Source organism: Ambystoma mexicanum, chromosome 5p (genome assembly GCF_040938575.1).
Source record: "Ambystoma mexicanum isolate Mex_15411 chromosome 5p, UKY_AmexF1_1, whole genome shotgun sequence".
NCBI classification, from domain to species: domain Eukaryota; kingdom Metazoa; phylum Chordata; class Amphibia; order Caudata; family Ambystomatidae; genus Ambystoma; species Ambystoma mexicanum.
The window spans coordinates 145707908-145722906 of record NC_090930.1 but is presented as its reverse complement, the minus strand read 5'-3'; the positions used below and the strand labels follow the sequence as shown (position 1 = coordinate 145722906).

Sequence of the window (14999 nt, the reverse complement as noted above, 5' to 3'; positions counted from 1 at the left end):
AAGTGTTTTCACTGAAATAGTTAAGATTCAGATGATATGGAGACATTTGTGCAATAGCCTAATGTAAATAAGCTTGATAATGTATGTTCTGTGTGTTCGGTGAAGGCGAGAGCTATTTAATAAGCAATGGGACGGGAGAACAAATTTAATTGTGTCATTTCTACTCCCATAGTAATGATGTGAATGTAAAAGCCCATATACCCCTCATTCTTATAATTGCACAGTGACATTCTATTAATGAGGTGAGAGGAGAGGGACACTTATACCTGTTTATTAAAATGATCAAACTATATTTCCTGGATGGGAGGGTGAAATAGTCTGTGCATTCTAAACCGATAACAGTTTGACTGACACAAACCTGCAAAATTCACATGCAATGCATAACAGCCTACATTCAATTATATGCACTAGTTAGAAACACACAATCCCACACTTACACTAGGGAGAACAAATTATGATTCCATAAATTGCTGGTGTTATTGTGGAAAGCCAATTTATTTGTAAATGCAACTTCATGTGTAGTCTGGATACAGAATGTTGTTACAGTAACCAAAAAGGGGTAGAATTGAAATTAGGAGGCCTATTGTTATTCAGAATATATATATATATATATATATATATATATATATATATATATATATATATATATATATATATATATTACATATATTCAGTGAACACACTTTAGTTAAGAGAGAGTTAAGGTGATGAGATGTTACGCAAAAAAAACCTTGAAATTCAGCAAGATGGGGAAATGATGTCCATCTTGACTCAGCGTCCCCTCAGCAATGCCCCCAATGATATAATTTTATATGTGATTGTGACTCTGTAGAGGAGGTCCCAAATAAAACCTGCACTCCAAACGTTCATTTTGAAGTACCAGGAACGTTCACACTGAGATATGTGACGTATGAGGAGCAAATAAACCAGCAGAGAGCCGCAGTAGGACACTGCCCAGTGCCTATTAGAAGAACAGCACCTGTTGAAGTACCAATACCCAGAAAATCATGGACAGTAAGGTATCCACTGAGAAAACCCTATGAACAAATGAAACAAAATGAAGATTGCCTAAGTATAGTCCCAAAAAGGCCTTAATAGAAGACGAATAATGACATCACGAGGGCCCAGACTGACTCACAGATAGAAGAAATGACAACCAGAGAATGATGCAAAGAGACGAAACGCCATGAATAAGGATATCGAGAACCTAAAGTGAAAGGATAATGTCAAAATGCAAGACGTTTAAACTGGTAGCAAGATGAAGATATTCCACCAGTTTACACCTGTAAATATGCTTGGAACCGCAAGAAAGCTGAAAATAGTGCAGCTTGCTATGCTTAGTAGAAGAATAGGGCGGCAAACGCCACTATACATAACCTACCTCAAACGAAGCACCTTATTATAGGTTTATTTCTACTTTGCACAAAAGCAGAATCAATCCAGGTTACTAAAGGCCACACGAGAAAGCTTCATATGTAGCAAAAATGAGAAGAGACGGCTGAAACGAAACTCAGCAGAGGCAACTCGTGCCAAGAGAGCCAAGGTCATACCAATAGAAGAAACGAACAGTAGCTACATCTAATTGAAACTAAGAACAGAATATCCTGCCTCTGAAAGGTCGAGATAAGAAGGCAAAGGCAGGTGGCGGGTGAAATGAAAATCAAATACACAAATTGAGGGAAAAGAAGCAAATTCACAGTGTCTGAATCATGTGACCAGCCGAGCAAGAAGAAGCGAGGGTTCACACCTTAGCATGGCACCAGGCCAAATGAAGATATCAGAACCTTTTCCAGACAGAAGATGCAGTTTCGAGGCCAACCTAATTGAGACATGGCTACTAAAGTTATGATTGATTGTAGCAAGGACTGGAGGATGGCCGGTTAACTATGGGGCACCTCGCACCTGGCCGACCATTCTGCGTGCTGCTAAGCAAAGTAGAAAAAGTATGCATAGGGTTGGTGCCAACCCAATCACAATGGACCAAATAATCTAGGGTCCTATAGTTAGTAGAACCAATGGGACGTCATACTTTTAGTGACCTCTGCAGTAGTCATTTTTGAGGGAGAGACTTAGATGCCCACCTGACAGTGTTTACCCAATCCCCTCACTCCGTTACCATATACAGATATAGTACCTATAGTAAAGTTACCTTTTCCTAACCAATAGAATTGCATGTCAACCTTTGAGTGTTACACGTCAATGATGACGAGTTTTGAGTATAAATGTTACAACTTGCATAAAATTCATTGAAATTGAAGCGAGAAGGAAGATCGCATCACTGCTGACATCCATAACCTACTGTTTTTTGTATGTGTCATTAAACAGACTCCCTTTGCGAAACCGTTTGAGTTGTTCTTATTGATTGGTGTTGGAGTAATAAATCTGCACCACCATCCATCTCACGGGTGCTGCTATCTTGTCTTAAAGTGCTTCTGAGCAAGCTTCGACTCTATGGGCCAGTCGGGGGTCTCAGAGTACAACTCCCTTCTGTTCCAATATGTATGTGATTATGGTATTTGCAATGGGGGGTGCCGAGTTGTTCACCTTTGAGCAATCATCTGGTGGGGCCATGGGGACAACTCGTTAGAAGTACCCTTTGGTTGATGGTCAAGTTGCTCAAAGTTACCTACCAGGCCCTCCACTAACCTCAATGCAGTAACACTTTCAACCGCTTTGCTCACCCTCTAATCACACAATTAAGCCAATCACAAAAAGCAACTGAATGGCCCTGCAAGCAAACATCAAACAACATACTGCTACACTTTTGCCATCAAGCTACATATCACAGTCCTGGCCAATGCATCCTAGCACCATGTGCATGCAAGTCTCCCCCCTGGACACACATGCATATATGCTCTCAACACAGAATACTTATAAATAGACTTACAACCAGAGCACAGGTTTCTTCCAGCATGCAGGCATCAACACAACAGCAGAGATATCTTTCATTTTCCCTCCCTCCCTCCCCATTCACTTAACCAACTCCTCTTTTAGATCCCCCATAGAACTTGGAGACCATGCAAATGGCAGTAGCGCATGGTATGAACAGTAACATAGCATAACATCTGAGCTGCACTTGACCTATGATAACCAAAACATAGACTGCCAATATATTTTATAGAATTATGCTGCCAGCATTGTATCAAATGTGGGCAATTCTGCAGGTGATTGTACAGTGGTTCATGGTGTATGCCACCATTTTTCCAAACCAATGCTTCACATGAGTAAGTGTCACAATGCAGCATGCATAGAAATGACCCTCACGATGATTGTCAATGAATCAAAGTACATAGGTATTCACCACATGTCATTTCCAATCACTGGCTTCAGAGGAAAGTCAATATCCCTCTAATCTAAATGGAATTTTCCCCACAAATTCAGCAAGTGCTACCCACGCGGTGTCTGTGCGTAAACCCACCCTGAGCTGTGGTCTCAGCAATGATGGCCTGAAAGTGGAAGAAGAACCAAAGACAGTGTTATGAAATCAGGGCATGGTCACCAGCTGCGCCCAGACACACTAATCCGACACTCTCCTCTGATCACCATCAGTCAAACAGAAGATCTGAGCACTTTGATGGCACATTTGGAAAATAAACTGGTAGCTTGAGGTGCACTCGAGATTAGTCCATGGTAGTCCATGGTGATGTACCCCACTAGGTAGGATATGTTGCAATCGTGTGCATGCGGGATTATAACAAAAAGGCTGTTATAGGAAACACTTGATTTGTTCGGTTCACATGTCAAAGATTCCAACCAACGGTGTTTGTCAACAAAAGGAAATACCTGAAGATAATCCCCCACTGGGCAAGCAAGACCCTGGTACATAGAACACCATGACCACCTTGGCACCCGTACCTTTTTGCAGAGCACGAGCTGGTGATCAAAGAGGAAGAAGACGCGCTGCTGGTTTCGTCCGTAAGGCTGGTAAATCCACTGCATTTCCCCCGTGTAGATCAGCTCTGAACTCCTGTCCAAGATGTCGTCTCCCTGAGGGACACACACAGAGAAAGAGACTGAATGCAAGGGACCATAGAGACAGGTCTAGGCAGAACAGTTGCTCATCGCTGCTTCACGGTCTTCTCAGCCTTCGCTGGGAATTTGCCAAGTTATTAAGCAAATGGTTAAAAAGCAGACAAGTGAGTATCAAAGAGCACTCATGGACCCTCAGAACCGACCTAAAGAACATCAAGTTAAACTCTTGCAATCATTTCAAGAAATAATAGCTCCATCTTAAGAACAGTCTGTCCATGAAATTGAGGATACATTGCGTTGCACGGGTAGTGGTATGGATGGCTCCTTGGTCACCTACAAATGGAGTTCTAGGCATTCAGATGTACCCGACAAATGGAGTGTTCTGAGATGATGACATAGTGCCTAATTTAAGAAAGGAAGCATTTTTTCCACGGTTATACAATATAATGGGCTCCATGTACAGTAAAAAAATGATTGGTCATGAAGTGGCAGAAACAGACTTATTGCTATTGTACTGAACTACCGAATTCCGAATCTGGGGGTGAATTCTATGAAATACGCCGGCATTGGCCTGGAGGCTTTTCAGCCACTTTACAACCAAAAATTATCGGACTTATCACAGGCTGAATTGCGACCCATGACAATTACTCCAAATCCCCTATGGAATCCTATTAACTCCCAAAACTCTAAAAATGGGGATTGAATCTGCCATTACCCCACTTGTAATCTGACAGTAAATCTGCCAGATTGAGTGGTGGCAACACTAAACAGAGTTTGGTCGCAATGAGGCTTAGTGTTCTACTGTACGGTCAGAACGCGCATTTGATGTATATTAGAACTTCAGCGGCGGGTGCGGGAGCCAATCAAGTTGCTCCAAACCCTTCCTGAATTTACTGATGCAAGCCCAGGTTCGGGGCAGCCCGAGCGCTCTGGGCACCCACCCTGTCCCAATGCTGCAATTTTCTGCCCTGCCTCCCGTCCCCCAATCCAGCCCTCCACACCACCTCCCACCCCCAAACCAACACTCCTTACCTCGGGGCTTCACTGTCCAGGCCGTACGGCTTCCTGATTTAGCCCCACCTTCAGGTAACCCTGTCTGACTCTCCCCGGCCACTGCTGTGAATGAAGCACCACAGATGTTTTTTTTTTTTTGTAATGTTATTACCTCCTGGGTTTGCCTTGGGGTGTTAATAGCAATAATCCCACATTCTGTGGGCTACACCAGCCCAGTAACGGCACTGTGGCCCGAAGTTACAGCCCAGCCTTACAGCTTTGCTCGGGCCTGTAACTTGGGACCCGGACCGTTACTGGCCTGTGTAACCCGCAGAATGCAGGATTATTGATAACATATATAGCTGAGTGTTTGTGTGCTCCAGTGCAACGTAAGAATGTTAGGTTTAGAAGTATAACAAGGTTCCATCAGAGAAGGAGAGAAGCAACTGGAGCTGGAGAAGAGGTTGCCAGGAGCGCGGGCTCTGTATGTGTGCTTAGTAAAGAATTCACTCCAGAAGACGTAGTGGGTATGTGCTGCCATCATCCTCATTGTAGTCTCAGCACAAGTGTCATATTTGCTTCAGTTAAGGAACCATATAGAGCCAGGGTACAGCATATAGTCAAACCATACCCACAAAATACACCAAAGCAATGACTTGATACAAATTGCCCAAAACCGTTATTTTAAGGTTTCCAAAATTTCAAAATAAATGAATAAGCGTACTGTGAAAAAGTATTAATGTGCATAGGGCTTCATGCTGAGTACAGTGTTAATGGCTAAATGTTATACCTTGAATACCTATTATTTTTAAAATACTACGTAATAAAGAGCTGTCGTCACAAGAGATATGTTGTGCATGAGGTACACAGAAAGGACTGCACGGGGTAATCCACCCATGTCTTCCCCCTGCGCAACTGTCTATGTACTCTATTTTGCAAATTTCCCATGCAATCTCTCATTATATTTTGATGGTATTTTAATATATCATGTATTTAAAATGCCACCAAATTAAAATGAGAGATAGCATGTATTTACTGTTACACCCTACTCATTGTGAGGCAACACATCTTCTCCAAAACGCACTCTGATTCGCAAACAATATATGTGTTGTGGTAATGGTAAAAAGAGCTGATCTCTTTAATAACTCCCATTTTTAATAACTCATATCAACTAATTATGAGTTCCTGTCACATGGGGGATTTACTGCACAGGGTACATAAAAAGTCCTGCTTCTAGCATATAACCATTATCACCCCCATGCAATAATGTCTATGTAGACTGTGTGCTGAATATCCAAAACAATCCCAACTCATAATTGGGTGGTATTTTAAAAAACAAGGAGCATTTAAAATACCATATGCTCTTACCGTTAACACAATAGGTCTGAGGCCCACAGTTTATTTTTTGTTAAACTGTAGATCCTTCATTTTTTAGAGTTTTCTGACATACTTGGTATATTTGGTGGATGGGGAGGCAGTGTGATATTGAGTGTGTCAATTTTACAGATTTAAAAAAAAAAATGCTTTCAACACAGATGCTTACAATGGGAGGCAAGGGGGCACCAGCCTTTTGTGGGACTTGCCGGGGGGGTCCGTGTGTGACGATTTGGAGGACTGAAAGGGTGAGAATGAAAATGCAGAAGGCTGAGTTAAAACCCTGATGAGGGCAGGTGACCGAAACATTGTGGGGTTCTGAGCAAATGACTTTGTGATTCTAATTGCATCAATGTGTAAAGCAAAAACCCTGCGTAATGTTTTCTGTGGTACTTTCTCAAAATGACTTCTAGGGTCCTGGATTCTGGTGCTTTCGGTCGTCCACTGACTGTATTGTTCTGTGTGCGTCACTTTACGGTGAAAAACTCCTGTTGATTAAATTGTTCACTCAAGTCCCCCCACCGCTACTTGAAGCCAGATCAGCACTAAACCAAATACTGCCAAAGAAAAAAAACATATTTTTCATATCCACGTCTCAGGATTTCATTTAAGCCAAAGGTTGGGTGATGATGTCATTTTTTGTGACAGCATCAGAGTCAACGGTCAGTTGCAGAATGCGCGCTGCTTGCATGGCCATCAAACATCTTCAACAATACATTTTGCTGCATTACCTGAAACTTTCACCCCCATCCTGTGGAGGATATTGCTCTGTTTGTTAAAGTAACATTTTAAATAGCTGTAACCCTGAGAAAGCACTACTGCATGAAACAGGTGATGATTTGTTTCAACCAATGGGTAAACAATGCATAATCACATCTTTTAAGACACAACATGCAATACCGTGGGCAGTGAGTTCTCATAACAGTTATGATTTCCCGCTTCCAAAATGTCTTTTACAACAAGTACCATTTTAAATGCCTGTTCTACCACTCGTTTATGTTTCATAATGTTGATAAATATTCACTTAGATGCGATATGTGCTTTGGGAATCTATCACCGGGTGCAATAATGCCTTTCCTGCTCTGTGTTGTTTCAAAACTATACAAAATGCTCATTTTTGAAAATATGTGCATATTTATCTAAATCAAAGTGCTTAATTCGTTCCAAAATATGTAAATTACACAATGTAGCAACAGTCTCTATCTTCAAGCAACTGGATGTCCTCTTTTGTACTGGGTTGGCTGGGGCGGAATTTAAATGAGGGGTTCAGCAGAGTGCGAAAGAACACGAAGGTCCTGACTCTGAGTTTGGAGGTATTACACCCAGTAATTCCTCCAAACTCGTTTACGCTACCGCATTCTATAATTACCAGGAGGCCCGGTAGGCCCGCATTACTTGTAAACATGCTGTTATTCCCCATTTTGGAGTACCATAGGACTCCATTGGAGTACGGAAATAACTGCATGGGTTAATACTGTACCCGCTAGTTACCGCAAACACAAAACCAGCTGGTAAAATTAAATACAAAAATTAAACTCACAATTTGGTGGCGTGGTAAAACACCTGGAAACAGCAATTGTATAATACGGATCTACGTTATTTTACCGAACCGAAAAGTTTGACTCCCAAAAGTCAGTTTTTTTGTTTTGTTTTTATTTTCAATTTTACGCAAATATATATGTGGGGGAGACCCCCCACAGCCCCCACCTTACTCCTATACATTTTTCATTCATGTTACCCCCCCCACATATATATATATATGTGGAAAATTGGGGTTTGAACTTTTGGGGGTCAAACTTTGTGGGAGTAGTTAATTTTGTACAATACCGTGTAATACATCCCCTTGTCCGGCTGCAAGTGAGAGTGGAGATTGCGGCGGGTATGAGAAGCGAACGATGAACATCTGCCTTTGAGGAACAGCAGAAAGACACGTTGATCAAAAAAGCTCTTAGCGGCCAATCTCTAACCCCCTTAAGGAGGAGGAACATTGCATCTTTGATGGGTGGTCATCAGGAGCTCCACCATGGAGACCTCTGTGAACATGCCGCATGCTGCCTCATTCAGAGTTTGGCAGTAATTTCGGGGTAAACCCGAATTATTGCTAAAATCGGTTACCACCACTCGATCCCATGGATTTACCACAGGATTCCAAGTATTGACATGGTGGTGTGAGTGCCCATTTTTGGAGTCCATAGGACTCCATGGGGATTTTGGAGGATTTTCTGCAACCAAGCTGTAATTCCGCTGCAGCAAATCTGACGATTTTCACCAGTAAAGTGGAGGAATTTCCTCCCACATCATGCTGGAGGTAAACCCTCCCCTTAAAGGCCAAACTCGTAGGTGGTGGTATTTTTGTAAGTGTCAATAGAAGTGGGCCGCAATGAGGCCCATGGTCTTCAGCGTGACTCTTTCTCTTAACTGGTGCCGCTGGAGAGGCCGCGGGCCACTGACATAAGGCCTTGTGCGTTTCATTATCGTAGCAGACATTTTGGACTGATCACAGTTCAATAAAGCCAGGCATTATGAGTGTTCACGCGTTAAGCATTCTCAATTTTCGAATACCTTTTTCCCAAAAATTGTAAGATTATAACCGAGACACTAATTCCTAGGCTTCACGGCACTGGTGCTAAAGCAATGGTTCCTTCAGGTTCAACCCTAATTGAGTTAAAAACACATTTCAAGCCTTGCCCCATCCTCCTTCTTTAGATGTTAGTGGAGAACTACAACTAACTTTGGAAAAATGATCCGACTAATGAAGGACAGCGTGGATATCAAAATGTGAGCATCCCACGCTCTTCCAAGTGCCGGGAACCTCACACAGGACCTGAGTGGGAATGCTGTCGCTCTGTGACGCACGTCACGCTTGAAACCGTAGGCGGGCAATGCTGGAGCATCTGCCTGGCTGCGAAGCTGCACCGCGCACTGGTATACTGCTGCATGAACTAACAGGCGGGGGCTTGAGCCGCAGTGTTCTGCTGTGGACGTCTTGCAATGATTACAGCTCCCCCTCGCTAATTAGTGGTAATTACAACTCTTGGCAACCGTAAAAGAAAGAAAACAGGCTTGGATGAAAATGAGAAGTATTGTAATGATAGTGGTATTCCAGTTGAAGCTACTAAGTATCCCCCAAACATGTCATTACGATTGCGCCATTCCCATGGGGTGGCTGCATGGAAGAATTGCACCCATTGCTCTGCGGGTACACATTGCAGGTCCTCAAGGGCCGTGCCGTGTTAGGTTTCCAGGATAATCAATGCATAGACATGAATAACATTCAGAAACATTTACGGCATTCATTGTTGAATTCTGACAGAAAGACTTGATTCAGCCCTTGGGTACTTATGCATGTGGTTTTATGATCCAAGTTCCCTCAAGTCAGGAATTTGCAGCCCTCACAAATCCTTAACTAGTCGTATTGTAATTTGTAAGTTGGGTAATGCGACATGCAACGTGCTGCTCTCTTGAAAGCCGCCCATTGTTCCGACTCGCTGAAGTCGGCCTGCGTGCGTCTCATTATGCTCAATCTTGGCCAACGGGGTTTTGGAGTGAGCGTGCAGCTTCCTTGCGTTCTTTCAAGGGAAGCTGATTCTCTGTGCCGCTCCCCGTCGCCCCTGGAGTGATAACAAGGATCTGACTTAACATGTCGCATAATTCATCCCACAACTCCATCACAATATGGAAAGAGAGAAGGGATGCCATGTGAACACCCAGGTGCTTGGCTCCTTCCACTTCCTTTGACCGAATATAAGGTCAGACTTCAGCCGGGCAGAAGAGACCAAGACGTATTGTTTCTTTTACTCACACTTCCTTAGTGTGCCTTTCTTTTCCAATGACATGGGACATTGTATTTTCTAGATAGTGTTCACGCGCACAAATTACTAACCCACATCCCATGTCACAAATATTACTCTCCAGTGAATGTCTAACTATGTACATGATTTTATGACACTATGGTTTGTAATGCAAAGCAATTATGCAAAGTAACCTTTGAACTACTGTATAAAAAAAGTAAATAAACAGCTTACATTAAGAAGCTAAATGAAAAATCAAAAATATGTTCCATATACTGTTTGAGTCATGTGTTTAATACCAGCTATCATGTTAGTTTGCTTAATGGTTGCCCAGAATGATATGTGCTCCCATTAGGGTCAATATAAATCAGTGTACTCCTAACTAGTTGCGTACAACCCTTAGACTCACAGAGGGGAGGACAACCCCCTTGTTACAGCTCCTTCCACGCATCAGTGCTGTCAACAAGGGGCAGCCATTTAGAACAACTTCATATTGGGAGCCTTTGGTTTGCAATGTATACCCCTGCTCAATGACGCATAGATATCTGCAAAGGATAACCCTAGAACTCTGAAATGTACCAGACATTCTGCTGCCGGAGATACAGCAAGAGCCGCTAGGTGTTTTACTGTTCTCGAGATTTCTGGCTCTTAAATGATGTTCAGCTGTTTCTTAGAAAGGTCTTCAACAACTTACTCACTTCTTTTTGGGAATTCATGTGGGCCTGCTTCTTTTCACATTGTATACCATTAATATTATATGATATTTATAACGCGCTTAATACCCAGAGGTTCCTAAGTGCGGACGCGGGGATCGAACCTGTGGTGCTCCGTGTCGTCTTGTTTCCAAGGTGAGCACGCTGCCCCTGAGCTACCTTTTCGTTAGCTTCATGGATTTTGGTTCCATGTACATTTCTACGTTGATAATACCAGAGATTTTAATTTATTTTCCTTCTTTCAATAATGTTCTTCACCAACGTCCGTCTTGTTAGATCTCTTCTCATTTTCTTCACCTCAATCCGAGGAAAACTGAGGGGGAAGGGAGAGCAATTTGGCAGCAATGAGGTGAGGAAATATGGGGCAGCAGACCGCCAGTCTCAGGTAAGGTGGAGGGTGTGTGGACCGACGTGTTAGGGCGGAGTCAATCCTTGACGAGAAGGCTCATGAGCTCCTTTGTTTTTAACTTTCTTTATTTGGGCCATGTGGCCTACAAGGATGCCCCATTCAGCAGTACACCAGGCATGTCCAGGAAAGATACATCAGCACTATAGAACTCGGCTGAACATATGATATGATATGAAAGGTTATTTATAACGCGTTTAATGCCCAGAGGTTTCTACGTGCGGACCATGGGATCGAACCTGTGTTGCTCCGTGTCGTCTTGCTTCCAAGGTGAGCACGTTGTCCCTGAGCTATTCTCCTGAGACAGGGACCATACCATCCAATACAGCCTAACGAACATTCACCCCCAGGCCACCAGCATTTCACCAGTGCCCAGCAGACAGCAGACATCATTGCCCCTACTGAAGAAATGAAATGTGCCCCCCCCATTACAGAGCACTCAGGAATAGCGAGAGGGGACCCCACATGTTGCCAGCCCTGTTAACAGCCGCTGTCAATGCTCTTGATCCGTGTCCGCAAACCAAGTCATATCTACCAGACAATCCGCGGGCGTGGGGGGAACAGGACCAGACCAGTTCAATAACAGGCATCGATGTGCTAATATCATACCAGTAACCAGCAACTTGCCGTACCCCCTCGGCAGCCCCGGTAGCCAGCCGAACATGCAGCTTAACATTTCACAGGGGACCTCATGACTAAACATCTTTGTAAATGTAGATGTCACACCACTCCAATAATCGTGAATATGGGGACATGACCACAGCATGTGGATGAAATCCATCGATTCCACTCGACACTGAGGGGACCTGCCTTCATTGGTGGAGTCAAACATCCGAAGACATGCAGGGGTCACATACACTCTATGAACGGTTTTCAGATGAATAAGTTGGATTCTAGCATTAACAGTTTCGGTATGCATGCAACCGCACATGGCTGCCCGTGGCCGGTCAGAGACCGTGGTCCCCACAATCACTTCCCACTTGGCCTGACTACTTGAACTACCTTCGGGGCACTTTGCATGATCGACTTATAGATGGAAGCGACCACGTGTTTTGCATTAGCCGAGCTGAGGAGATATAGCAAATGGTGTCGTCAATGGTTTGTGAGGAAAGGACGGGGACCATGCTTTAAACGCCGCCCTCAGACAATGATACTGAAACCCCCAACGGAATCCCTGCCCCACCTTTTCAACAAATAGATCATGGCTCACAAATACCCCCCCCTAGGTACATAACAGAGATAAATCTAATGCCTAGTCCTTCCAATTCTCTAGTTAGGGCCGGGTTGCAAGTCGGGTGCAGCGTTTCTATGTCACGCAACTGGGTCAAACGTACACCCGTCATCAACCTTTCCACGGCACTGGTGCACTTTGCAGTGAGGGGGGGAGGACCAATATAAACTTTCTGCTTTCCATAGAAACTGAATAAAGACTAAAACAAATGTCATTTGGAAGGTAGTCCTCTATGGCAAAAAGGCAATAGAAAATGAAAATCAAATATTGATCCCCCTGAAAAATATATTAAGCAAACAAAATCATCTGAATCAGAATGTGTGAATCTAGGGGAGGACCAAGCCATTCTCAATGGGCATGTGGAGATAGAAGGCGGCCCCCGGGATCCAGTACATAACAAAATGGAGCTGTGCCATCAGGAAATAAAACTCCATATCGGGAGCCCCAATTCCTCCATCTGCATAGGGTTTGGTCAGTGTATCCCATTTAATCCAGGAATGTGTAGGGTGGCACGTCAAACGAATCATCAAACGCTGGAATTCTGAAAGAAATGCAATTCCCTGCCACACAAGGACATTTTGAAACACATAGAACAATTCTGGGACTACCGCCATCTTTGCTATTGCAACATGACCCGGCATTGAGATTGCCAGGGAGCACCATCTATTAATTTTCGCACGAAGCACAAATATGCCAAGTGGTTCTGACTCAAAGTATCTCGGGACCTGCGTAATTCTAACCCCAAATACCGAACAGACCTCTGCTCACACCTATACAAATGCACAGCACGGGGCTCCCTTGTGTTCTCATTCAGCGGGAATAGAACCGACTTAGCCCAATTTATATGGAGTCCTGAGAGTTCCCCAAAAGTTTCCACCTCTTCCGTCAAAGGGCTCAAATTAACTTCTAGGTTTTTGAGATAGAGAACAATGTCGTCCGCATATAGGGACACCTGCCAAAGCAAGTCCACACTCGCGGTGGAACCTCCGCAGGCGTGCCCCAATGGCTCTGCCGCAATTGTAAAAAGTAAGGGCGATAGCGGGCAAGCCTGCCTTGTCCCGCGCCCCAAGAGAAATGCTGCTGATCGCCTACCAAAAAGTTCTATGCAGGCACTGGCTCCTCATATAGTAACTGCACTGCCTTCAAAAAATATGCCTGAACACCGACAGACCTCAGTACTGAAAACAAGTATGTCCACCCCACCAAGACAAATGTCTTTTCGGCATCTAAGAAGGCAGCCACCGCTTGGGTCTCGGGATCTATTTGAGACAAAATAGCAAATAGCCGTCGCGGATTCAACTCTGTTGAGCGCCCGGGAATAAAGCCTGACTGGTCGAGGTGAACGATGGACGATATGTAGGGAAGCAGTTTATTGGCCAGTATCTTCGCAAAAACCTTTGTGTCCAATGTCCAAAGAAATGAGCCTGTACAATGTACACTCTTGGGGGTCCTTCCCGGGTTTCAAATTCAACGTGACCACAGCCTCACAAAGGGTCTGAGGGAGCAACCGCGCTCGCATAGCCTCCTGCCACATGCCCAGCATGTGCCCTACAAAGTGTGGGGACCAACCGCTTTATAAAATCCAGCCGTGATACCGTTAGTACTTAGGGCCCTGGATGACGTCTTAATAGCCACTAAAATACCCTCAACTGTATACAGGGTAGCCAACATTTCCACTGCATCCCTTCCCAGTGTCGGCAGGGATGCTTCATACAAATGCTCTGTAAGCACCTCATCGGCCAGGCCAACCCTCGTGCCATACACATGCTCATAAAAAGAGCAAAACATATCAAGAATCAACTCCAGGTTCGACACTACCTGCCCGCTGTGAATGCGCACAAAAGCAAGATCAGCCGTATCCCCTTCCCATTTTATCACATTTACCAGATAGCATCCTGGCCTTCCTTCTTCCCCATACTTCCTGGCTCCCTTGCGATCAGTGTGATCAGATAAATTTAGAAATATATGAGTTGGGACCCTTATTTGCAAATTGGCAAAATGTGCCACGTTCATGATTTTTTACTTCATATTTCAGTTTGTTCTGAAATGTAATTTCAGATGGGTGGATTAAGAACTCCCAGAAATGGGGCCTGAAAACCCAACCAATCAATGGGAAGAGGTTAGGAACGTTTAGGGGGAAGAGCGATAGATGTCCAATCAGAATAATTAGCCAATGAGCCGGCACATGCAAATTTAGATATTTTGGGGTGTGGCTATGAGGTTTTAATAGTTGATGCACAGTAGAAAAGAAAGAAAGAAGGAGGAACTAAAATCTGAAGAGAAAACAGGAGGAAGAAGCAGACCAGGGCAGACAGAAGGGTTGAGGATGGAGTGCCATCCATAATAGTGGCCAGACAGGAAGGCAGTCCAACCAAACCTTTTTGCTTTAAATGAGATGACTAACAATGATTCCCTGATGAATGCACCTGTGCAGAACCCAGAGAGATTCAAAGTAAGTTTATTATTCCAGCAGAATGAACCATTGGTGGGGGATCTATTGGACTTAATATCTTCCCCCT

The 14999-nt window shown here is 43.9% G+C and overlaps 1 protein-coding gene across 3 annotated transcripts in view; it reads right to left on the bottom strand.

Annotated features, from left to right (window-relative positions):
- Positions 1-14999, bottom strand: part of ARHGEF9 (Cdc42 guanine nucleotide exchange factor 9) — a 1787868-nt gene that overhangs the window by 128798 nt on the left and 1644071 nt on the right. For all 3 annotated transcript variants that reach the window (XM_069612543.1, XM_069612544.1, XM_069612545.1), the window contains one exon: positions 3856-3987. In XM_069612543.1, coding sequence (XP_069468644.1) covers positions 3856-3987 — 132 coding nt within the window. The remainder of the gene's footprint in view (positions 1-3855; positions 3988-14999) is intronic.